This window comes from Spea bombifrons, chromosome 8 (assembly GCF_027358695.1).
Source record: "Spea bombifrons isolate aSpeBom1 chromosome 8, aSpeBom1.2.pri, whole genome shotgun sequence".
NCBI lineage: Eukaryota > Metazoa > Chordata > Amphibia > Anura > Pelobatidae > Spea > Spea bombifrons.
Genome location: NC_071094.1, coordinates 9,456,021 through 9,481,155, shown reverse-complemented (window position 1 = coordinate 9,481,155; position 25,135 = coordinate 9,456,021). Strand labels below are relative to the sequence as shown.

At 41.1% G+C, this 25,135-nt stretch overlaps 3 protein-coding genes across 4 annotated transcripts; 2 read left to right on the top strand and 1 right to left on the bottom strand.

Moving 5' to 3' along the window:
* Positions 1 to 1,609: 1,609 nt before the first annotated feature.
* HSPA5 (heat shock protein family A (Hsp70) member 5) lies at positions 1,610 to 6,592 on the top strand. Its single transcript, XM_053474253.1, has 9 exons — positions 1,610 to 1,744; positions 3,025 to 3,219; positions 3,581 to 3,812; positions 3,930 to 4,064; positions 4,195 to 4,307; positions 4,421 to 4,811; positions 4,949 to 5,186; positions 5,323 to 5,490; positions 5,697 to 6,592. Exons 2-9 carry the CDS (start codon positions 3,095 to 3,097, stop codon positions 6,254 to 6,256), a joined length of 1,962 nt encoding a protein of 653 aa, XP_053330228.1. The 5' UTR covers positions 1,610 to 1,744; positions 3,025 to 3,094; the 3' UTR covers positions 6,257 to 6,592.
* A 1,664-nt stretch (positions 6,593 to 8,256) lies between these two features.
* On the bottom strand, positions 8,257 to 13,927 carry RABEPK (Rab9 effector protein with kelch motifs). 2 transcript variants are annotated; one of them, XM_053473017.1, is made up of 8 exons: positions 13,839 to 13,927; positions 13,347 to 13,414; positions 13,022 to 13,179; positions 12,348 to 12,500; positions 11,835 to 11,996; positions 10,680 to 10,829; positions 9,232 to 9,381; positions 8,257 to 8,547 (listed from the first exon to the last, which is right to left on the bottom strand). In XM_053473017.1, the coding sequence occupies exons 2-8, from the start codon at positions 13,397 to 13,399 to the stop codon at positions 8,276 to 8,278; spliced, it is 1,098 nt and encodes a 365-aa protein (XP_053328992.1). In that variant the 5' UTR covers positions 13,400 to 13,414; positions 13,839 to 13,927; the 3' UTR covers positions 8,257 to 8,275. The 2 variants fall into 2 exon arrangements, with proteins under 2 accessions (XP_053328992.1, XP_053328993.1); XM_053473018.1 differs by having other exon boundaries at positions 13,843 to 13,883.
* Positions 13,928 to 15,098: 1,171 nt separating this feature from the next.
* On the top strand, positions 15,099 to 23,149 carry PPP6C (protein phosphatase 6 catalytic subunit). Its single transcript, XM_053473187.1, has 7 exons — positions 15,099 to 15,253; positions 18,400 to 18,495; positions 19,079 to 19,144; positions 19,717 to 19,858; positions 20,387 to 20,466; positions 21,056 to 21,265; positions 21,724 to 23,149. Exons 1-7 carry the CDS (start codon positions 15,179 to 15,181, stop codon positions 21,970 to 21,972), a joined length of 918 nt encoding a protein of 305 aa, XP_053329162.1. The 5' UTR covers positions 15,099 to 15,178; the 3' UTR covers positions 21,973 to 23,149.
* Positions 23,150 to 25,135: the final 1,986 nt, after the last annotated feature.

Sequence of the window (25,135 nt, the reverse complement as noted above, 5' to 3'; positions counted from 1 at the left end):
TTTCTCGCCTTATATTATTCAGTTTACCCGGACGCAGGTCCCTGGCTCACTGCACCTAGGAGGGATATCAGCATACCTGGCAACTTCTGGGCTCCGGCTATACGGAGCCTTCCCTTGCGACTTACGTTGTGGGAGGTCCCACTGACGGCAGCGGGAAACACCCCTGTTTAAAGGAGAAAATAGGCAGGGAGCAGGGTCTTGACACGTCCCGCTCCCTGCCCATTTTTTCCGTTAAACGGGTGTTTCCACTGCCATCAGTGGGACCTCCCACAACGTCAGTCATGACCCGGAGGACCAGCGCTCACCCGGCAATCACCGGGTCAAACCCGGAGAGTTCCCAGGTATGATATCGGCCAAAAAAACGGTGATGGCCCTTCTGACTAGGTATCTTCCTATAGGGCTATTTCAGCACTGTCCGTTCAGAGTTGAGGCTTCCATGTTTTTATAAACTATTTCTTCAGGGTTTCCTTTCCATGTTGAGAGGAGCATAAAGGCCATTGTTCTGAACCACTATTTTGACCTATTTCTTAGCGATGACCGGCAGCAAGGGGCTTGTTCCGAGGACACGTATACCCACTGGATCATAGCTGTGGCTACATGCCGGTTGCCACAAAATAGAATCATTGCGTTACCCAGCAGTTCCACCTGTTACTGTTTGGCCCGAGGTCAAAGGCTAAAGGCTTCACAACCGCTTGTGTATCTTTAGCTATAAACCCATGGTGGCTGCAAGAACTAAGCCTAGGTGTGTTACATCTGTGCAATGTATCTTCTCCTTCTGGCTTGTTAATGTTGTCGATGACAAAAACCTAATTGATAACCATACCTGCAAACCTTGTAAAATAGTGGACCCTGATACGCTCGAAATATTAACCCATTAATAGCTCATCATGAAGATCCGAAAGACTTGACTTATTTAAATATGCACTTAATGGAGTCGCCTTCATTTAAACAGGGATATCAACCACCAGTGTGGAATAGGAAGAAGTCAGCTCCTCATGTGACCCTAAAAATCTGCCACTTTACCTTAAGTTTGGGGCAGAAAATAACAGACTCCGGGTGATTGCCGTATGTAGAAACTGTCAGGTTATGTGATGCTGTCTTTTTTTTTTTTTTTTTTTTAGTGATTATTTTCAGTAAATTGTCTCCCTTATGCACATTTTCGTGTACTTTTATCCATTTATGAATGCAGTTGAAGATTACATGTCACATATGTGATCCATGTATATGGCGCGCATCATATAATTAAATATGTATTATGCACATTTTAAGCATGTTGCATGCAGTTACAGCATAGCGCTTTACGAACGCGAGCCCACAATCGGACGACATTCTGACGAAATTGTGGGAGGCCGGAAACTTCCAGAAACGAACCGAACCGGCTGAAAAATAACTTCATCTGACAGATAGCGAACCCAGCCAATCAGAGGTACACGAAGCGCCACGGCCAAGCACACGATTGGTCCAGCTGTAAGAGCACAAGGCGTGGCGCGTGTCATTGAGGTTTGGCGAGGATAGGGCGGAGTGTGTCGACGCAGATAACGTGTGCGAATCCGCTGCGGACAGCTTAGGAAATAGTAACGAATAGGGTGACTCCAACGCGCCGCGCATGGACCAATGATTGGGCTCCACGACTTTGACCGGCCGGGAGGATATAAAAAGCACACCGGCGCGTGGTACGTCAGTCTGACAGCAATCGGCGAATAGAGGATACAGAGAATTGGGAGAACGCGGCCTTCTGAGCTCGGTATGTACTGCTGGGTTATTTATATTCTTGGCCTTTATAGGCGTATATATATATATATATATATGAGCTTCGGATCTGGTCAGGCAACGTTGGCAAATGACGGAAGCCTGTGCGGTTATCGGGAGTCTGCGTTGTTTAGATGCTGGTTGAGTTTCGTTCGTTTCGTTAAAGGGGCTTCATATTGGCTCTGTCAGTATTACAAAGAGGTTGCATTGCTGTGTCTTTAAGCGCATTACCCTGGTGATTTAAATGGTCAACTTATCCTTCAGCACATCCAGCCAATAGGGTTTGGATTATTGCTTCATTAAGTTCTTTTGTATTTGGATAGTAATAGCCCAAGTCTGTGAAGGGTCTCATCTGGCCTGACACCGTGTACCGGTCTGCAGGGATGGAGGACACGCCTAATAATGCCCCTCAGGTCCTCGCTGGATGTGATGTCAGGCGATCCTTTACGTAGCTTTCGCCTTTATGTGGGTTTAATGCGTTTATGGCTACGGTATTCATTCATATGTTTATGGCTACAGTATTTATTCATTCATAGGTTTGTGGCTACAGTATTCATTCCTTAAAAGGGTTATAGCTACAATGTTCATTGAAATCAGCCTATTTCTAATGTCTATATTTACAATGTAACCAGTTGCTATGGAAATGATGATGGACTTGGGCTGCATATTGTGTATATTTCATGAATAACTATGTGCTCTAGTAGAGTGTGAGCTCATAGGGCAGGGCCCTCCTGTCTGTACCAGTGTGTCTTGTGTGTTCATGTTAAGGTTAATATAGGTTGAGCTTAATATTCCATTCGGTAGTATTCTATAAAATGTAATGTCTTCGTAAACTGTAATATAAATCCAAGGTTTGGTTGTTATGTTGGGAACTCCAGGGGATACAGCACTATATTGCACTCTAAGTCCCCCACCTTCCATTCTCAGAGGAAGAATGGGCATTCTAGTGTATCTAGAAGGTTCTCTAGTCCTCCTGCCACCCATGTCTGAATCAGCAAGTCCTTTCATTGGCTGCGGTGAAGTAGGAGGAGTGTTAAAAAGCAGGTCCCTCCCCCCTTTTCCTGCCGCTTATCTGTAGGGATGCTTGATCAGGGCAGAATCTTTTAACCGTTTAACGCTTGTATATATAAATACATATATTTAGCCGATGTGAAGGGTAGCGGTTAAAAGCTTTGCTCTTCCTGCTTTCCTTATCTATTTTATAATTTTTGGTTACGTTTTAAAAATTCAGTCCTTGATTACTGTAAATATTAACACCGCCCTTCTTTTGTGCAGGATATTTGTGTAGACTTCATCTACGGAAAACGTACATTTTCGATTTGTTGTGAAAAGACATTCGCATCTTATGGTCACCATGAAGTATTTTGCGCTGTTCTTGCTGGTTGTTGCCAGCGTATATGCTGATGATGATGATAAGAGAGAAGATGTTGGCACGGTGGTCGGGATTGATCTGGGCACCACTTACTCCTGGTAAGCTATATGTTATCTGAAATGGATCTTAAATACCGGCATATCATCCTACATTTTTCTTGTTATCCAGCATAGGCCTTCTGCTTTCCTCTTGCATTCTCTTTCATCCAACCACTCCATTTTATTTTTTCCTTTTGGTTTTTCACGCTTTAGGCTCTGCCTTAAAAAGCAAACCAAAGGCAATAACATCTTTTAATATACCTTTTTAAATATATCCTGGTTATTGGTGATTGACAGTTCTTCATAACCTAGCCAAGCTTTACCCCTAAGGCTGTCACACTATTAGTGATTCCCCATGTTGGTACATGTTCAGATGTACATTGCGTGTTCTTATTCTTATGTCCTCTCTCTTTTATTTTAGTGTTGGCGTGTTTAAAAATGGTCGTGTTGAGATAATCGCCAATGACCAGGGTAACAGAATTACACCTTCTTATGTGGCATTTACCCCGGAGGGAGAGCGTCTTATTGGTGATGCTGCCAAGAACCAGTTGACTTCTAACCCAGAGAACACTGTGTTTGATGCCAAGCGTCTCATTGGTCGCACATGGAACGATCCCTCTGTTCAGCAGGACATCAAGTACCTGCCTTTCAAAGTATGCTGTGATCACAAACGTTTCATCTACTTTATAAGGGAAGACAATGGGAGCTTTATAGAATCTCTGGAGTGGTGGCGTCCTCTAACTCTGTTCTTACTACTTTTTTTTTTTTAGGTCATTGAAAGGAAGACTAAACCATACATCCAGGTTGATATTGGTGATCAGATGAAAACATTTGCCCCAGAAGAAATTTCTGCTATGGTCCTGACAAAAATGAAGGAAACTGCTGAGGCTTATCTTGGTAAAAAGGTGTGTTTTTGTGTTTTTTTTTTTTGTTTGTTTTTTTTTTTGTTTTTTTTTTTTAACAAAACCCTGTTATGAGTCATTCTTTGAGCATTTTTAAACATTTTTTTTCTAACTAAGTGTTTCTTGCCTTTAGGTTACTCATGCTGTAGTCACTGTGCCAGCTTACTTCAATGATGCCCAGCGTCAAGCTACCAAGGATGCTGGTACCATTGCAGGACTGAATGTAATGAGAATCATCAACGAACCGTAAGTAGATCTCGCTTTTCTTTTTTTCTCTCCCCTTCTCAATGAAAGTGTTTGGTTTGTTTTCTGCTCCTTCTTTAAACTTATAATAACAACATCTTCAAATATTATTACAGAACAGCTGCTGCTATTGCTTATGGGCTAGACAAGAAAGAGGGAGAGAAGAACATCCTTGTGTTTGACTTGGGTGGTGGCACCTTCGATGTGTCTCTGCTGACTATTGACAATGGTGTATTCGAAGTAGTGGCTACTAATGGAGATACCCATCTTGGAGGTGAAGATTTCGATCAGAGAGTCATGGAGCACTTCATAAAGCTGTACAAGAAGAAAACTGGCAAGGATGTTAGGAAAGACAACAGAGCTGTGCAGAAACTGCGTCGCGAGGTTGAGAAGGCGAAGAGAGCTCTGTCAGCTCAGCATCAATCCAGGATTGAAATTGAGTCTTTCTTTGAGGGTGAAGACTTCTCAGAAACTCTTACCCGGGCCAAGTTTGAGGAGCTCAACATGGTAAGAATTTACTTAATACAGTAGGATGCACGTTCATAGTCTTTACAGCCTATTTATTTAGTTCAGATTAATCGGCCACTAATGCAGCGATAGTCTCGACGCTATTTTGCAATCCTAATTTTGTTGCTCCCTTTCAGGATCTCTTCCGTTCCACCATGAAGCCAGTCCAGAAGGTGTTGGAAGATGCCGACCTGAAGAAGTCTGACATCGATGAAATTGTCCTTGTGGGAGGTTCAACTCGCATTCCCAAAATCCAACAGTTGGTGAAAGAATTCTTTAACGGCAAGGAACCATCTCGCGGTATCAACCCTGATGAAGCTGTTGCCTATGGTGCAGCTGTCCAGGCTGGTGTGCTTTCTGGTGATCAGGATACTGGTAAGTCGAGTATAAATAACTGGCTGATGCAGTTCCATAAGTGTAGTTGTTATAGTAGTTACACCAGGTCAATAATATAGGCTTAATGCTGGCAGTTTATAGTTCTAATATGCATATTTTTATTGTCTTATTTTAGGTGACTTGGTCCTTCTTGATGTATGCCCTCTTACTCTGGGTATTGAAACAGTGGGTGGTGTCATGACAAAGCTTATCCCCAGGAACACTGTTGTGCCTACCAAGAAGTCTCAGATTTTCTCCACAGCATCTGACAACCAACCTACTGTTACCATAAAGGTTTATGAAGGTGAGTGATTTTTGAAGAACCTCTGATAAATGTTTACACCATGATTAGGCAGCCTGTTATTTCTATAGGATACAGTCTATGGATATATCTGATAATAAAACTGAGTGAGAGTGCTTATTTTCTAAAAGCATACTTCCAGTTTGTAAATTCACGAGAGTTTTGGATATTTTGTGCAAATTCTAAACAAAGGTATTGCTGCTTTTTAGGTGAACGTCCATTGACCAAGGATAACCATCTCTTGGGCACTTTCGATCTTACTGGAATCCCTCCAGCCCCACGTGGTGTCCCCCAAATTGAAGTCACCTTTGAGATAGATGTAAATGGTATTTTGAGGGTTACTGCAGAAGACAAGGGCACTGGCAACAAAAACAAGATCACCATTACAAATGATCAGAATCGCTTGACTCCAGAAGAAATTGAGAGAATGGTCAATGATGCTGAGAAGTTTGCAGAAGACGATAAAAAGCTGAAAGAGCGTATTGATTCTCGTAACGAATTGGAGAGCTATGCTTACTCTTTAAAGAATCAGATTGGTGACAAGGAGAAGTTGGGTGGTAAGCTATCCTCTGAAGATAAGGAGACCATTGAAAAGGCAGTGGAAGAAAAAATTGAATGGTTGGAGAGTCATCAGGATGCAGACATTGAAGACTTCAAGGCCAAGAAGAAAGAACTAGAAGAAATCGTTCAGCCCATCGTTGGTAAACTTTATGGCGGAGCTGGTGCACCACCTCCCGAAGGAGAAGAGACCGAGAAGGATGAATTATAGGATGTCCCTAGCTACTGTAACATTGTAAATACTGGACTCGAACTTTTTTGTTAAGAGAATATTTGAATGGAGAACTGTAATTTACATGTGAATTCTTCACTACCCAGTGGAGGCAAATGCTAAGCCTTAAAAATGGCTGTTTACTGCTTTTCATTAGCAGTTGCTCACCAAAATCATTTATTTTTGTTTTGCTGTTTCCCTTTGGGGGGTGGGGGTCTGGTATTTTCATGGGTATCCTGTTTAAAAGTTATTTATTTACAAAATGGTCATACACATTCTATGTAGAACTTTTTTCTACCATCATTGACCACAATAAATGTTTGATAATTAACATGATATTCTCTTTTCTTAGTACGTTTTTTGTATTGTCTGCTTCCATTTCTAAAATATTTCGGCAATCCTCACACACGTGTCACGTTTTCCTGTACAGAAAAAGCCCTGTTTCTTTTGCATTTCGCCTGGTCAATTCAGGGGTCCACAAATCTGGTTGTGATTTAGGAGCCAGCTAAAAAAAAAATGTAATACTAATTAACACACACATTCACATGCACACAATAAGATATGGGGGGGCATCCCTGCTAAACCATAGGCACCAGGAAGTGATTTCCTTGTTGCCACGGTGACCTGGGCTAATTCACAAGCACTCTTGGGATATGCAATAAACCTACTTCATGTTGGCCTATAACAATCTATGGGTTAATTAATTTGTGCAAACCTGGAATTTTCTGGTTATCAATACTTTTTTAAGATTACTCTGTCAAGCTATTGCTCTCAAAGGATATAAAGGATAGGATATGAGCCATTTTGGCAATGGGTGGGGGGTGTAGTCCCTTGGCTTCCCATTACAAACCATATATGCACACCCATTGAAATATACATGTTACAAGTTATCTGATGGCAGCGACTTTAAACGTTCTACAAACTCCCAAAGTATTCAGGTCTGATTTAACTTGATGCTGATGTTCAATGTCCTGTCGCGTGCTCTACTGCTGTGAGTCTTCCATTTAAATTTAGGCACAAGATACACTTGCGTATGGGATGCAATAAAATCTGACAACTTGTATTTATCATGATCCAGTAAACCCCACGGTCTTCAAGGTACTGCTTGGCACCATACTAACTTCACACGATAGTACGTTATAGTTTTGTTAGACGCTTTCTCCATGTCGTATATGTTGTTACTCAAACAGTAGCTTGGGTGAACTCAGTTTCTCTGTTCTCCCAAATAAAACTAATTGCTAAGTGAAGGACCAGGACTTACACCTAACAAGTGACTATGCCCCAGATTAAATTTACATTATTACGCTGTCCTAAGTTATAAATGCATATGTACAAGCCAACGCAGGTAGATGCCGGTTAACTACATTTCCCATCGTTACTTAGTGTTCAAATTCAACTGCTGAAAGAGAAAGGTGGATGTCTACCTCTTCGCTGTGGGTGCCCTTTGCTTAAAAAGAAATGTATTCCTAGTTATGTTTTATACTTCTATAATAGTGTGTGCAAAAAACAAAATTAGAATATAGAAGAGAATCAGGGGAATAACTATTCAAGCAGGATCTTCATGAATGTCACTTGCCATTAAGTGTACTCTGTTAAATTGTTGGTACGATGGTGACACGGGCCAGTCTGAGTAAAGGTGTCATTTTAATGCTTTGTGCTGGACGATAAGAATACTGTTTGCAGAACTACATTCGTTTTAATAGATCTGTCCAACATCATTAAGCATATCTGCACTCATGATCTTCATATGTCAATACCACTACTAAATCTTAAATATTTAAAGCATCCTTACATGCGTGTATGTTAAACAAGTGTACTACTGCCAACATAAATAGATGTAGAATGTCTGCCCCCATTTAACTGTTAAATGAAGACAGTCCCTAAGCCATTTTAACCATGTTAGTGGAGTTGTGTTTTTTTATTGTTTATTAAGGCGGCATCATATTCCATGGCACTGTACAATGGGAGAGGCTTGACATTAATGAACGTATCCAATAGTGTACATAAAACTAGTAGAATTTATTTTTGCAGCATTGTTACACAGCAGTCGCTAAACAGATCCCCATCAGTATTCATTCCCCCAAATATAAGACAGAGAAAAACCTGCTTTAAATTACTGTATTCCTTTTCTATAGAGCTTTCATCTAGGTCCCCTTCCTCGTGTTGAGTTTGAGGTTTCTCTGTGTTGGAAAGGCCGGTCTGTATTTTCCAAGGAAGGAGACACATGGAATGATCTAAGCGTGCTGGCGGACACGGGGAGTCAAACTCCAACTTTGTCCAAAGCAATGCGTCTAGGAAAGAATAAAATGTAAATCAGCACAAAAGCGTGAAACTTACTGATCTGTATCCATGAGATTTTCATAATTCATTTTCAGCGCCAGTTTAAAGTGACACTGCAGCCATCATACACACTGACACGTTTGATGTTTGTGACGCCCCCTTGCAAATTCTTGGAGGACTTTCCCCAACACACCATCTATTTTACTCCAGAGCCGGCTTGGCAAAAGCTGCAGGTGGGGGGGGGTCTACTGAAACCCCGTGCGTGGAAATCACTACATTGGATTTCAGTGGAATCACTGATCAGCTGCTTTAGGATAGCCTATGCCATGGGACTTACCTTTTAAAACGTAATCAATGAGGGGGCATATTCACCTCTCCATGCACATGGACTAACTTGGCCTTTAATGAATAGACCTCTACGTGGGCAACACAATACTGGACACACATACAGAAGTCATACAAGTAACTGAATGACAGGCATGCGCAGAGTCCGGTGGTATGATCACGGTTGTCTTAGTATGGATAGAAGGTGAAATGATATACGTACATACTATATATATGATAAATGGAATTGACCTCAGTTTGGAAGGTGTTATCTCCTTCGAATAGAGCTGGGGTTTGTATTTCAAATAGTGTGACTGTAAAATGCCTGTAAATGGAAGCTTTTGTTTCCAGTGCCACCCATGGTTACCTACCTGTGTTAAACCGGTACATAGAGTTTGTTGCCCCCAGCTCCGTCATTCCACCAAATATATAAATGCATGATTTCCAGGCAACAGAGGAATGGGCTGCACAAGGAGGGGGAACGTCTCCCTTCATATTCAACCTCTCCCACTTCATTGTTTCTGCAAGTATAGCAACCAAAATGAGTGGCCCCAAATAAAGTACCATACACCTTATTTATACCAAGTTCATTTAGGGATATTTAAGACCTTTACAGCTTATATGTAAATATATATGACACATACATACATACATACACACACACACGCACGCACTATATGGACAAAAGTATTGGGACACCAACAGGCACTTTGATGCCACTGCATTCTAAATACTGAGACATTAATATGTAGTTGGTTTCCCCTTTACAGCTATAACAGCTTCCACTCTTCTGGGAAGGCTTTCCACACGATCCAGTAGAGCATTTGTGAGGTCAGGCACTGATGTTGGAGGACAAGGACTGGTTCGCAATCTCCATTCCAGTTCAACTCAAAAGTGTTCGATGAGGTTGAGGTTAGGGCGCTGTGCGGGGCAGTTAAGTTCTTCCACCCCAAACTCATCCAACCATGTCTTAATGGACCTTGCTTTGTGCACTGGGGCGCAGTCATGCTGGAATAGAAAAGGGCCTTCCCCAAAACTGTTCCCACAAAGTTGTAAGCATTGCATTGTCCAAAATGTCTTCGTATGCTGACGTTGAAGGGGACATAAAAACTTTTGTCCATATAGTGTGTTCATGTAATATAAATGATATATATATTATATTTATAGGAAGCCCTATATGTAGAAACCAAATTTCTGTACATAAACAGTGTTGCATACACACAAATGCTTTGAAAGAATTCTGTTTATGGCCATTCCTATAGTCTACATTCTGGCAAATGGTAAATGTAGCAGGCACGACCCAAAATAAGCGCTTTCTTCTAAACTTAAAAGTGTAGCTGGATCAATTATGATAGAAGCAAGAGTTTAAACACATATAGCTGTTAATTGTAGTATTGACTCCAATGCATTTTATTTCATGCATATTGGTACAAGAATTCTTTAGTTATTAGAGTTAGAAAAAGAGTTCTGTCTCATCTAACTCCCTCACAGCTGCCCCCCCCTGAAAGCAGTGAGAATACTTCAATATTCACTATAACATGCTCAACATAAATGGTAACATCACATACATGTGATTGGCTGCTGCTTCAGTCACTCAAATGAAGTTCTACTGAAGAAGAGTGTTGTTTATTGGGAACATAAGAAGATCTAAATCATGGAGGCAACCCAGGATTAAGCATAGTTAAGTTTTTTTTTGTTTGTTCTTTTTGAGAGGGAAAGGATCCTTAGTCTAATGATGGATGTGTTATCCTTCCATACAGAATTAAACCATATAGTTTAGGCTTAAACAGAAAAGGGAAAAAGAGAGGCTGATATTTACCTGTATCAATGCAAAACATGTCATCAAGAAACATGCTACCTGCCATTCCTCCATGAATGAACAGTTTTGTCCCTTCTGCTGCCACCACATGGCCGTGGCGAGGCTTTGGGGGCTCACCAAGAGTTACTGGCTGAGTCCATGTGAAGGTGGCTGTAAAAAAAAAAAATATTATAAATAACATTTGAAAGTCACCAATCTTAAATAGGGCAGCTGCCAAGTTCCAAGCGGTAGACAAAGGAAGTGGAGCGTCTCCCCAGCGCTACCAACCACAATCACGGGACCCTTATGCCATCTGACTAAACATTTGACAAATACAGGAATATGATAAACTTAATTTCTAATTATGCAATGAATTTTTTGGAAAAAGTTTAACCCCACTTTTGTTGCAGCTAGCTTCAGTTCATGCCAACTATCACAGTACTCTAGCACATGAATTTGATGGCCAATCTCCCCATAAGTGGAATGCTTTGATTCTTACGAGGAGCAGCACTTGCAGGATGCTTAATATCACCAGCACAAATAAGCCTGTGAACATTCTATTAATAAGCATCACTAGCGAGTACCCTGCATGTAACTAGAATGGTGCGATTCCTACTCGGTTACTTAGCTGTTTCAGGTACTGTGGAGAGGTAGAGAATACTCAGGGACTTCTTAAAGAGGATCAGGGGTAAAGTAAGCAAAAAGTTGGTGCCTAAAGCACCAGCATTGGTCACTTGGAGCAAATACAAGAGAAGATGGATATCATAGATATAACAAAAGGGTATCTTGAACAGAAGGACCCAACCAGAAAATTGCCTAAATCCCAACAAATTATCTGGGGGTTACAGGTATGACATCATTATGGTGTTAAGTTTGGTCATCACCATAGAAACCAATAACTTTTGTATCACATTCAATTCATAAACTGTTATATTTCTATGTGTTTCCACGGCAAAAGGAAGGGTCTTTCTAAGCATGGCTCTCCTGCAAACTCTCCTTTTGGTGAATACAAGCACATAACGTTATTAAGCAACACAAGAGCTTAGTTGATTGTGAATGCCTTTTCAGTGTTCATCCAATGGTTTACAAAAAAACGCAGTTCCATTGGTCACTTCAAACATATAAATGTAATTAACTGTCATCAAAGCAAAATAATCTTTAGATAATCACCGTTACCTGCATCATACACATGAAGTTGGAGATCTTCAACGGGTTCTGCACCTTTTTCTCCCCCACCAAACACATAAAGCTTGTCTCCAATGGAAGCAGAAGAGGTGTGAAAGGTTCTTGGGGAAGGTGGCGTTCCTTTAACTTTAGGGCTTTTCCATGAGCAGGTCCCTATTAAACAAAAATGTGTTAAAATGTTATGACACAAATGTGTATGCATTATTCATCAGAAGGTTAATCTTCCAAAAGACATAACTAATGGCAGTGTTAGAGACAAGTGTATGCATGGGTTTAAGCCAGACAAGATGAATGCATTTGTGTATGAGTGAATGAGTTACAACATCCACAAATAACTTTCCAATGGCCGAACATGACCTCTGATTCAAGAATTTGACCTCTAGTGCTTAAAGTATTGGTACATTACATATTGATCCGTACATATACAGCCATTCTTCACTTTTGCAAGAAGACACCGCCAGTAATACCATTAAGTCCAGGACGGACGGATATTAAGCTACCTACCAGAGTTCAATACTTGAACACAATTTCTATTCATGGACTGCTCTGCTCCACCAAACACACAGATGCTGCCCGGATCACTTGAAGGAGAAAAGCAGGCATGTTCGTAACGGGGTAACAGACCTTCCCAGTCTGCGTCATCCCATGTATGACTATCTACAGAGAGAAAACATAATGCGTTAAATATATTAAGAAAATGATAGCCGTCATAAAATCCTATGCAGGACAGAATAGTGAAGGCTGAACGGAGAATAATAAAGAATTTACTATATTTTACAACTTGCTTGCCCTACTCAGAAACGCTTCCATTCCTACGTTATCTGGGAAGTAACGCTTAACTTGGCTCCAGCTCCCAGATGATCACAGTACGGTAATTGTAACTGTAATTGTAGAAATGAAATGTTTAAATCTATATGACACATTTTCATTTGCTCCTGTTTTGGATCCTACAGACAGGTTAGATCAGGGGCGTCCAACCTGTGGCACTCCAGCTGCTGCAGGACTACATCTCCCATAACGCTCTTTCAGCTAAGGGGGCTGGCTGAAGAGGATGGGAGATGTAGTCCTGCAGCAGCTGGAGGGCCGCAGGTTGGACACTCCTGGGTTAGATCCTCGGCGCGGCAATCAACCACAGTCCACATCCGCTCACGTTTTCTCACGCTTTTAGTGTAACTTACCAAGATCTAAGATGTAAGCATCCGAAAAACAACCCCCAGGGTTTGCTCCTGCAAGGATGGCGACTTTTCCCTTTGCTGACTCTTCCGTTGAAGGCACATATATGCAGGTGTGACCCACACGGGAACTTGGTGCTTCTCCTTGGGGAACAAGGGTATACCTGATGAGACAATTTACATTGCATCAAAAGTAAATAGTGTATGCAGCCCCACAATAGGGTTTATTTTACTATAGAAAGGAGTAAGATTTCACTTTTGCATTAAATTAATAATAGTAATGACCACAGCTTTGGAATCCCATATGAAATCTTTATGAGAAAGACCTTACCACGTAGATGCTTTGGGTGTATCTTCTGGTCCTAAAACCTCCAAGAGCTCCATTGTGGCAAATTCAACCTAAAACATAGAAAAGCAGCCCGGTTTGTCAAACTGATGACTATAATGAGCTAGCAACTTAACTTTGGGGAGGATTGTTTAATTTTCTGGTATACAAAATAGTTTTTTTTGAGTATCCATAATAAGGGAAAGCATGTGGACGGGTGTTACGCTTCAAACACACATCCTGAGCTTTCTGTTACATTATTCCTAAAAAAAGGGGTAATTTTCAATAGTGACATATATATATATATATATATATATATATATATATATATATATATATACACACACACACACACGTTTAATGCCCTCAAGGTATCATAACTGGCGATTAAGCATGTCTTTAGCTGCAGACACTAAAAAACATTAGGGGTCACTGGCAATAAAAGACATGGTAAGTTCATGTACTGGGTGTTCTACCGGTAAAAAGCTACCTGCTTACCTACAAGGCTGACCGTGACACCGGATTATGCCTTTCCTACCACGCTCCTTCCGCTAGGCCAGCGTTACCAAGGCAACCGCTTCCTCAAATGTCGAATGTTCAAATGGCAACCCTCTCGTAACCTGACCAATAGGAAGCGCTCGCGTACTCCGTGATCACGTGATTAGAGAGGCGGCTGGTTACTTTTCAGCCATTTTATGTTATCGAGTTCCGGTCTGTGCTGTGTTGGAGGCTCAGATTCAGAACCTCGAATTTGTACGGTTCGGTGTTCTTACTATTGGGTCATTCTCCCTACACGTAACACCCGGGCGATATGATATCAGTATGACAGCGTTTGAAGTATAAACAAACAGTTCCGCCATCTTGATATACTCCTCGGATTATTCGTTTCCCTCATCTGCATGATGTAAACCGCACAGCACAAAACCCTGAGGGCACGCAGTAGAGGCCTGGCAAGCAGGACCGGGCTGCTCTGATCCAGAATTAAGGGTTACTACCTGAAGGATTTTTTTAGTTGAGTGGATCCTTTCGGTAGATTATTGTTATGCATTAAAGTTTTGTTTAAGGGATGATCCTGCAACCCATGCAGAGACCACAGACAATGCACATTAACCAGTTCCCCACACTAGATGGTACATCCATACACGGTGAGGCAAGATGTTCCTTAGGGCTTACCGGTAAGTCTCCCTGTCGCTACACCGGAGATCAGATTGTGTAACGACACCGAATGCATGAAGGAACCCTACAGCTGTCACATGCATATGATGGCTGGAGTGTCCCTCTGTGCACATTGCAAGTGCACCGAGGAGCATGTCTGCGCTATTATAACCATAACGCTATTAGACTGTAATATTAGATGGTATGATGGCGGGACCGGCTTAGCTTTCATTGTCTTTTGACGCATGCTAGCTGTTGTTGTCTAAGTATAATTCCCATCATGCGTAGCCATTCACAGGGGGTACTGCATATATGAGGCGTCTCACATGGATGGCCTACCAGATGAGTAATTTATATATATAATATGTAACACATTACTGGTGAAACAAGTTTGCTGTTTAAGTGAGTGATAAAATGACTCATTTATGCATCAGCCCATTCATAAATATAGTGTGACAATTAACTAATTACTATTCCCATAAGAACATCATTACAACCAATGGCCAACAGTTAGTCAAAGTCAATTAAAAAAGAATTTGTTCTTTTTTTGTAATACGAATAAAGTTGTTCAAACTGCTTCTCGAGTCCCTTCCTTCCCACATTTCACGGAAGTGAGGAGCGTGTCGGATGTGACGTTTGCCCGGTGCCTCCCGCCCTGATAATTTTTTTTCCCTCTGCACAAAATGGCACCCCTAGATTTGGATAACTACGTGGAAATTGCTCGGCAGTGTAAATATCTACCGGAAAATGACCTGAAGGTGAGCGGAGGTTGTTGTGGAGCCTGGCGGTTTCGCGGTGTTCGATCTGCGACCGCGGGAGGTCTGTCATTCGGGTCAAAGTCTGCCAGTTCCTGCCGTATCATGTCTGTGCTTCTCCTTAACTGCTTTTTGCATGCTGTCATCGGGCAGTTGGTTGTGTCCTCTTAGACCTTTGTGTTTGTGTGATATATAGATATAGTTATGTATATATAATATATAGATATGTATATATTACATACATATATATATAAATATATATTCGTTTGTGTAACTGCTGCCCAATTCCAGCCTTTGGTATACTAATAGTGTCGTTTCTTTTTACATTATTCACACGCGCCGACCTATACAGTAATTGTTTTTTTTTTTTTCAAATTAGAGATGAGTGAGTTGCACTTCCTCAATGCCTGGATCATTTCTTTGCTCCGTTATGCACTTATGTTAGTTTTTACCTATTTCTGTATAAAGCGAGCATGTAAATGATAAGTAAGCGTTACGCTAATGTAAAGATCGCCCGTGCAATTAAACAGCTGTATAGCATCTTGTGAAATAATGAATGAGCATAGAGGTGTCTATGTTGTATCTTAAGGAACAAAGTCATTTGCAGACTCCTCGTCATCCACGTCCTGAAACGGTTAGCTCGTCGGTTTAAGGCTGATACCTGCCTTTGTTTATTTTGGTTGCCGGCTCGTGATGGAATTGAAATATAAATTGGCACACGACCTTAATGCCATACAAATACCCCCCCCCCCCCCCGTTTTATAGGAATGAAAAGTAACAACTTAAAACAGGGCTCATCACGTACAGGGAATCCCAGAGCCATGGTGCCAACAAATGGTTAATAATGCCAAAGAAATTCTACTTGCTCAAGGGGACGCTGCACCCGTTATATGCAGTCTGATGCTCGTGATAGCCGTGTCCCCTTTAACGGGTCATTGTACAGCGCTACGGAATTTGATGGCGCTATATTAAACAATAAATAATAATAATAATCATTGTTCCATGTAAATGAATGACATGATTAGTCGGAATGGCTGTACGCTTTTGCGTGGTTTTCCTGCCTCCCACCTTCTTGGTTTGCACCGGCTTGTTTGGAAGTTCCAAGGGGTCTAAAGAGACCCCCATCCACGTGCGTATGTGTAGAAAGCACTCCCTAAGATCCCTCAGGACACACGTACTTGCCAGTGACTGCTTTAAGTAGCAGAGCAATAGAGGGGGTGCTAAAGTTAGGTTGTTTTATTTTTTTCTCATTACATGTTAATGAAAATACTTACAAAGTATCCCTTTAATACAACTTTATTGCTTGGTTTCTCTAACGCGTATAATATAAAGGGGTACTCTTGCCATAATATGCTCTTCTATTGTATCTGATGACTTAGGGGTCCCTTTTAAGTGATCATGGGGTCCCCTTGCAAATGTGTGACCCCCATATGCCTTTGGACCCCACTGCTATTTCTCATGCGGGAGATAATTGGCTAGTAGGCTCTGGCGCTGGCTTTGTGAAATCCGCATGTAGTCCAATGATACCTGCATGCGTACAAAGTGCTCCCATTGATTTCAATCAGTGCTTTCTTACTGCCTATTGGCTTCCGTAAGCAGGAGCCCACAGAGGAGCAGGAGAGCTGCAGCTTCTCCATAAGTTGCTTTATCTTAATTGTTAGAGAATGCATGTTAAAGTGCTTGTTTGAGGAGGCCAGGGACCGTATACTGTCTAACAGCATGGAGCACAGTGTCGGTTACGGTATAGCAACCAATGGCAAGGCTAACCAGCATGCAGTTGTCATTGGTTGCTATGGTGATAAGATCACTTGTGCCAGAATCACTTTAAACCTTCAAATTCATCTGCAATAGCCTTAATTTTGTTAGCGTTTTACCTTAACAAGGATTTTTTAGGTATATATATATATATATATATATTGTTTTTATGCTAATTAAATTGGTAAGTAAATTAGTAATACACTAGTCAAACGTTCCCTGAGACTCTGCGGTAGGAAAATCTCACTAATTGGAGTTTTCAATTCCTCTTGTATGTTGTAATTCTGGTTCTCACTATAAGATCTTTTTGATTTTTACACCAACTGGTGGGAAACAAATTTAAGGAAGTAAAACTTTAACGTTCTTGGGTATTGTTGAAAGGGTTGTCAAGCAATTACTGGCTTCGGTTTTGACCAGTAAGTCGCAGCTTGTTGGTATCTTTAAGTTTGATGATTTGATGTGAGACTTCCAGAACGTTCTGACGTTGCATTCAGGTAGTTCTACAGGAAGCCCTTATCCTGTTTCTCTCAGTTTAATGCAGATTATTTGCAGACCTCAGAGACTAAAGCACAAGCGATGCAAATAAAACCCTCCACTTGCTGGCCAAGTTGAATGGCAGCGTGGTTCTGAACCAATAATTTTTGTATATTTTCCCCCTTCTGTCTGATTAAATGTCAGTGTGTGTATAACTTCATTTTACAGTAATACCTACCAATGTTATACAAAAATCACAACAAATGTTCCTCTCCAACAAAGATGAGTAGAGAGATAAAAGAACAGCTCTATTTTACTATAAACCTGGGCTTGATGAATCCCAGGAGCCAGGTTGACAATGGCTCCTAGATTTTTTGAACTGGCTACTAAGTTTTTGTGCCAGTGGTATATTTGCCTAGGGCAGCGCCCTCTCTGCGACTGTGATCCTCTGTGCCGAGCAGAAGGATATGATGTCACAGGGCACAGTCCCCCAATAGGCAGGCTGGAGAGATAAGAGTTCTTCCTTGTAACTGGCCCATTGAGTAGAGAGCCACATTGGCCAGTAGAGCCGTCTGCCCACCGCTTTGCTCCAGGGGCTGCGGTCTTAGTCAGTCTAAGCCAGAATAAACAGCCGGCCATCTATGTCAATCTCTGTGCTTCTGGGTCCTACATTATATCAAGCTGGCTACTAACTTTGACACTACTTTCTCTGGATCTGCAGTGCTGTAATGTTCTCTGCTGCTAGACTTGCGACTGTAAGGTGGTGAACGCGATTGTTTTGGGAGCGCTTAGCATGTAGGGGGTCTCCTGCTTTGTATGTGGTGTGTTTGTGTGTATATGCAGCACCTAAACATTTAAAATACAGCAATATTTCACCCTGCTGTTTCTTAATACCTATTATGTCTTTCATTCTTCTAAAGAGATTATGTGACTATGTCTGTGATCTGCTGCTGGAAGAGTCTAATGTACAGCCGGTGTCGACGCCAGTGACGGTCTGCGGAGATATACATGGACAGGTAGTGTGAGCTGTTCTGCTAAATTGCACAATAATGTAACTTGACTGCTCCTTATCATGTTCACTGTCCAAGAAACCTGCCGTCATGCGTGTGGCTCTTCAGCACCTGGACCATGACTTTGGCGTTGATCCATAGTCTCCTCCATAGCATGAGATGGCATCGACTGTCCTAAGGGAACATCTGCAAATGTAGATGAAGTTTAAAGGTCCTGATTCACTTAGCAAATGCCCCAATAGCACTCTCTAGCAAATAAACCTTAGATGTTTTATTATTTCCTCTGGTTAATCACACAAAATATAAACTTTTAAGAAGCTCTTTCAGTTTCTATGGAAACTGCCTGCCAGTGCCTGTTTTTGTGCTACATGATAGTTGTTCCTGGAAATGTATTAACTATTAAACATATAGGGATTGGGCACCGAATTGTAGCAGGAATAATGCTTCGAATGCCCTGTTCTAAAAGTGTTAAAACTCGGCAGCTTTAAATAAAGCAAAAGCCTAAAATGTGTTGAGGGATTTAAAGCAGCCGGAAATGGGCTTTGTGTGTTTTGCACTCAGTGAGTGATCGTCACAATTTGTCTTCCAGTTCTATGATCTGTGTGAGCTCTTCAGGACCGGAGGGCAGGTTCCTGATACGAACTACATCTTTATGGTAAGTAAGCTCGGGTTTATTTTTCTGGGTTTAATGAGAAACCCACGTTTCATGTTTTTTCCCACAGCAGAGTCCACAGCAGAGAACTGCATAAACCATAAAAGTGATTTAACTGTAAATAGTCCCTGCGTAGACTTCTTCATCACGCTGCCTCAGGTACTTTTATATAACCAACTTACAAGGACAACATGACGTTGGGACGGAATATGTAGCTTTCTGCCAGTAGATGGAGGCATTATGTACAACAGCTACTGCATAAAAAGTGTTTGGGCTTGGCTTGCAAGCTTACAATCTAGAAGTTATGTCAGTGTTCCTCCAACTTCTAAATCTGTCTTGAAATAACTGCCTAAGGCGAGTTAATGGCACGCAAGCAAACGCTGGTCTTTCCTGACAAAACCAAGATGGCTGATGTTGCGGATTATGGAGATACGCTTATGTGTTTAAGCCATGTTCTAAAGTACATTCAGCCCTCGTTCTGTTTCCCTCCGTTATGAAGGTGACTTTGACCGTTGCCTTTCTTTGACAGGCTTGTATATATTGTTTTTAATACTACCCCCTCTTTTTTTTTACAGGGAGACTTTGTAGATAGAGGGTACTACAGTTTGGAGACATTTACCTACCTTCTCGCCCTAAAAGCAAAGTGGCCAGACCGCATCACACTGCTAAGAGGGAACCACGAGAGCAGGCAAATCACCCAAGTTTATGGATTTTATGGTGAGCGCTTCTGCCTCTAGAATGAATCTGCTTCCTTCCGTTACGTTTATGGAACTGAGCTTTCTCTGTATCCTTGAAATGTTCTGTTGGAGGAAATCTTGGTTGTGAAGGCATCTTTCACTGTGTGACATCAGAGACACGGAGCTCGGCTACCTCACCGGTGGATAGTTATGGCTATGTTGCCGTCCATAAGGCCACGAGCAGCAGAGCAACCGAATATTCCATTGCTCAAGAAAAATCTGTAATTTTACATTCATGTTGTTGTTCTCTTTGCTGATAACATCCTAAGTATTTAGTAGGTTCCGGGTCTGCTGTTAGAAACAGAAGGTTCTCTTAATCACGCAGTATTTGTGGTTTTTTCATTAACCGCTTTGTTGATTTCAATTAAATGTGCGGTCACGTTTAATATATTAGACTTGTATAATAGCCTTAATTCTGCTCTGTGGTTTAATTATGTTAAATATACCACGCGCTGCACGGAATACATGTATCAAAGGTGTAATTGAGTTTTGTATTTTTTCTCTATAGACGAGTGCCAAACGAAGTATGGAAATGCCAATGCATGGCGGTACTGTACCAAGGTGTTCGATATGCTCACCGTAGCAGCTGTAAGTAGTTTCTTGGTAATGTGACACGGGTTTATAAAAGCGCACCTTCTAAAGAGCGGCTAATCGGAAATGTTTATTGGAAGCATTTGTAGTATAACGTAGTGTTTGTAGCATTAAGTGTTAAGATAATCGTTTGCTAATCCTTCACAGCTCACTGTTTAGTTAATAAAGCCCAAGGTCTTTCAACAGTCTTGACCAGTGTTGCTGCACTGTGACAGTGGGCTATTAACACTTGGCTAATAGACTGATATTAATGAACTATTAACTAACTATTATGAACAACGCGTAAGGGCTTTTATTAAGGAGCATGCTCGCCTTACTGGTAAAGCCCAATGTCAGAAAGAAAACTATTTCTACAACGCAGCCTCCTAAAGTCTATCTTAAATTGGGCCAAGTTGCCACTACTTTGGATTGCTTTGTAGAAAACCCTACTGAGTGGAGGCTTGTATTTTCCATGCTTGGTGCTCATGCCAAACACCTAGTTCTGCATACTATTCCTGTATCTGGTTTTCTTAATTCTGTGATTGTTTGAATAATCTACCCAAACTGTAAACGCACGGGCCTTATATTGTCACCTCTGCTGTTGCAGCTCATAGACGAGCAGATACTCTGCGTGCATGGTGGCCTCTCTCCAGACATAAAGACGCTGGATCAGATCAGAACTATTGAGCGGAACCAAGAGATTCCTCACAAAGGAGCATTTTGTGACCTCGTCTGGTCCGACCCAGAAGATGTCGATACTTGGGCTATTAGTCCCAGAGGAGCAGGCTGGTTGTTTGGTGCCAAAGTCACTAATGAGGTAATGAGTAGAGACAATACTGGATTATCTGACATGGACAGGGAGATATTGCAATCTATCACAGCTGTTCTATCATAAAATACCCATGTTAAGAAAAAGAACCTTTACTGGTTATGCCACATTTCTGTTGATCCTCTGGTCATTATGGGAGTTCTAGAACAGCTGGAAAACCTGTCTAAACATGTTACAGAGAAACACATTTCATATGATAGAATGGTTAATTTTGGGATGGAATTGTGGTTCCCGGTAATTTAAAATGAAACCACCTCGCTACCTGCCTGGATGATGATGTGCATTTAAAAAAAAAAAAAAAAAAGATTTTTGGTTACTCTACCAATATATTGTGTTGTCAGTCTTAGCGTGATGAAGTTTCTCATTGGTCGTTGTTTCTTTTTTGATCGACGCTGTGCAGCACGTTTGAAATCTTCCTGTTGATAATGGATGTTTCCTCCCTACAGTTCGTCCACATCAACAATCTGAAGCTGATCTGCAGAGCACATCAACTTGTGCATGAAGGCTACAAATTCATGTTTGATGAGAAACTTGTGACAGTCTGGTCAGCACCCAACTACTGTTACCGCTGTGGAAACATTGCCTCCATTATGGTGTTCAAAGATGTGAATACTCGAGAGCCAAAACTATTTCGGGCTGTCCCTGATTCAGAGCGCGTCATCCCTCCCAGAACCACCACTCCGTATTTTCTCTGAGGTCTTTCCACATTCTGTTCTGTGCTGGAACCTTTTTTTTTTCGTCTTTATTTTTTTTTAGCACTTTGCTGCTGAAATGCTGCATCTTGCCTTTTTTTTTTTAATAAATTATCAAACATATATTGTTTATTACTTTCGTAACCTTATTGTTGCCAAGCAATTCAGCAGCTCCCAGCCGCGCTTGGCAGCAAAAGGGTTATCTTCACTTTTTCTGATGTAAGTGTTAATTTAACAACCATGCGAGAATGAGCTGCAAAAATGGTCTCCCATTAAATCGTTTCAATATTTTTGTAGTCCAGTATGGTAACTGAAATGATACCGCATTCTAAGTTGGTACTTGCGATGTTGCTGAGTCTTACTGTCACTATGCACCAAAGCATATAAAGTGTCATTAATACATTTGGGGTCCGTAAACCTTGTTCTGCCCTGTTGGCACTAAAGGCTTCTGCGTGCGATTCAGTTAAGAGCTATAGTTTGTTCGGTTTGCTTGCCTGGTTAACCAACAGCTGCGGTGTAACCAGGATCTAAAATTGTAACCACCCTAAACCTAAAAAAAAATATAATTAGGCCAAAAATGTCTCGCTGCTTGGCTTCTAAAGTCAATTGGCAGCATTGGAGGCTATCTAAAATTCACTTTTTTATTTTTATTCAAGTGCCACAACCTAACTGCGTTTCTTTTTGTTGTAAATATGTTTTGTTTTCTTTTTTTCCCCAACTTCCCACTTGTTTGAAGTCTGGCGGGAAATATTTTCCCTTTTTCCCACCTTTTTTCTGCTCCGCCAACCCCAGCCAACTCTTCGATTAATTACTTCTAGCTGTTTGATTTTTTTTTTATTTTTTTGTGACAGGACAAATGTTCAGCAGCAAAATTGTTATGGACCTGACTGTAAACACCTTGTGTTGTGTGTTGGAGGAAAAAGTACGCCTCCCTTCATCAGATGTTTTAAAGTGAATATATAAATGAAAAAATTTAAAGAGTTTGTCAAAAGTTGCTTTTTATTTCCAATGGAATGTTCATGGAAACTACTGCAGCTTTTGAATTTGTACATTAAAATAATTGTACTGATCTTAGGTTATTTTCCCTTCCAGATATCTTGTATTTTAATAAAGTAATCTTAATAAAACACATAGAATTTAAATATTGGGAATAAAAAAAAAAAGTGTAAGGCTTTAATAATTTATCTTGTTTGTGTTCTTACAGGTGTTTGACTTGGGGTAGTTTTAATGTAGAATTATTCCTTTTGAGCCTGTGCTTTAATACCTGCAGGTTGTTTTCGCAATTATTGTTTCTTGAAAGAGACACTTGTAAGTTTTCATTACCTGAAATTTAGTATAATTTCCAGGCTTGCTGTTTCAGAACTTTTCAGATTTTTCAAACTAAAATTGTGAAATCATTTGGCGGAAGCGTAATATAGAAACAATGTGTTGGCTGGCAGATAAGAACCATTCGGCCCATCTGGTCTGCCTGGTTCCTGATTACTTAGTCCATGGCCTTATCTTATATCGAAGATGCCATGGATGCTTAACTATTCTGTACTCTGCCCATGGATTTTTATGCCTTGGGGTCATTATGTTTCACTTAACTCAATTAAACGGCAGCTGCCATTTTTCTAGTTTACCTAAATCATTTGCCCTTTAGCTTCTCCCTCCAGGGAAGTCAACCCTGTTGCAAATCTTTGTCTCATCAGCAAAAATACATATCTTACCATCAAGACCATCTGCGATATCACTAATAAAAATATTAAATAGAATGGGTCCAAGCTCTTTTGATAACTTGGGGTGTCTCCAATCATGTATCCCATAGACTTGTCTTTACCTTAGACAGCTGCCTCGATAAACTCACATGTATCAAATGACTCGCTATTCCTTTGTCCCCTAACTGAGGTCCGTCTCCTTCATTTTCATCTGCAGTACTGAACAGAAATATTTGAGATCGTCAGCTAGTCCTCCTCCTTACACGAAGACTTCTGCCATGCATTTAGTTGTCTAATCTACTGCTGTCTTCCTGGTGTAGCGCATGGCACAGGTAGTACCCCTGAGAATACTACCTTGGAGGTCCAGTCTATCTAGGTGCACTAGTACCAAAAATGCCTTGTACCAAATGCTGAATTAGTTACATTGGTAAAACAATATTACGTGTGCGTTTTCATAAATACATACAAATGTTTTTATATGTAGGGAGAACACTTTGTCTAAGAGAGCTGCATGTCCTTTCCCGGAATACAGAATCTTTGTGAAAATGCTAAGGCGCTCCATAATAATTATATATATTGCATGTAGATACTAATAGCGGGAGACCAATTAAAATGTCTTTGTAAAGCATTGTCCATGATCTAGCCAGATCACCTTAAAGGTACACTCCAACCATCATATGCACTTTAAGGCATCGGATTGAGTGGTCCCTCCTGTACATACATGGGAGGATTATGCAGAATCCCCCATGTGTCCCTTTACCCAACCCCAGATGTGAGCAGTCGAGCACGTGTCCATGCATCTGATACCCCGCCATCCACACAGAAAGTGTTCCCATTCATTTCAGTGGGATTGCTTTCCTGCCGCTGATTCAAAAACCCAATCGATGGCAAGAATCGTTGGACCGCTGAGAAGGGGGCAGAAGTAGGACCTCATGATTGCCATAGACAAATCTTACTCAGAACTTGCTAGGGTGGAAGAAGCAGAAGCAATAAGGAACTCTATGGCCACTTAAGTATTCTAAGTTTGTGAGTGTTTTTAAACTTTAATTATTACTTTGAATTGAAAACAATACGCTGTAGGATTTTCTATTTCTCTCCCATATGGTCCTGCGCCTCCAATGTTCTGTGTTTCAGTGTACGGCATACTCAGGGGAGTACAGAATGGAGGCTGCGTTCCAATGGGGTAATTTATTGTGGTTATGTAATTTTAACAGTGAGCACTGATTCACATCATTTCTTATATTGTATATTCACTATTGGGGAGAGTTCTGATTTTGACTCCTTTACTTTGCTTACACATTTAGGAAGGGCCAACCCCAGTGACTGACCCTATATAATATATATAGCTAAATCTTTGAGATGTCTTCTCATACTTTGAGTTAGTCATTATATAGGGCTGGCTCAGACGATGGTGAAAATTGCTAGTGTCCTTCATAATGAATGGTGAAGGGGGAGAGCACAGATCTCCC

What these genes read in the sequence shown, in the direction of transcription:
- RABEPK (XM_053473017.1), bottom strand. Translation starts at nt 13,399, where the DNA reads ATGGAGCTCTTGGAGGTTTTAGGACCAGAAGATACACCCAAAGCATCT. An exon ending in ACTTCATGTGTATGATGCAG is followed by an intron (nt 10,830 to 11,834) that starts GTAACGGTGATT and finishes TTTTTTTTACAG; the next exon opens with CCACCTTCACATGGACTCAG. An exon ending in CATGTTTTGCATTGATACAG is followed by an intron (nt 9,382 to 10,679) that starts GTAAATATCAGC and finishes CTATACTTGCAG; the next exon opens with AAACAATGAAGTGGGAGAGG.
- PPP6C (XM_053473187.1), top strand. Translation starts at nt 15,179, where the DNA reads ATGGCACCCCTAGATTTGGATAACTACGTGGAAATTGCTCGGCAGTGT. An exon ending in TACCGGAAAATGACCTGAAG is followed by an intron (nt 15,254 to 18,399) that starts GTGAGCGGAGGT and finishes ATTCTTCTAAAG; the next exon opens with AGATTATGTGACTATGTCTG. An exon ending in ATATGCTCACCGTAGCAGCT is followed by an intron (nt 20,467 to 21,055) that starts GTAAGTAGTTTC and finishes CTGCTGTTGCAG; the next exon opens with CTCATAGACGAGCAGATACT.
- HSPA5 (XM_053474253.1), top strand. Translation starts at nt 3,095, where the DNA reads ATGGTCACCATGAAGTATTTTGCGCTGTTCTTGCTGGTTGTTGCCAGC. An exon ending in TCAAGTACCTGCCTTTCAAA is followed by an intron (nt 3,813 to 3,929) that starts GTATGCTGTGAT and finishes TTTTTTTTTTAG; the next exon opens with GTCATTGAAAGGAAGACTAA. An exon ending in ATGAGAATCATCAACGAACC is followed by an intron (nt 4,308 to 4,420) that starts GTAAGTAGATCT and finishes ATATTATTACAG; the next exon opens with AACAGCTGCTGCTATTGCTT.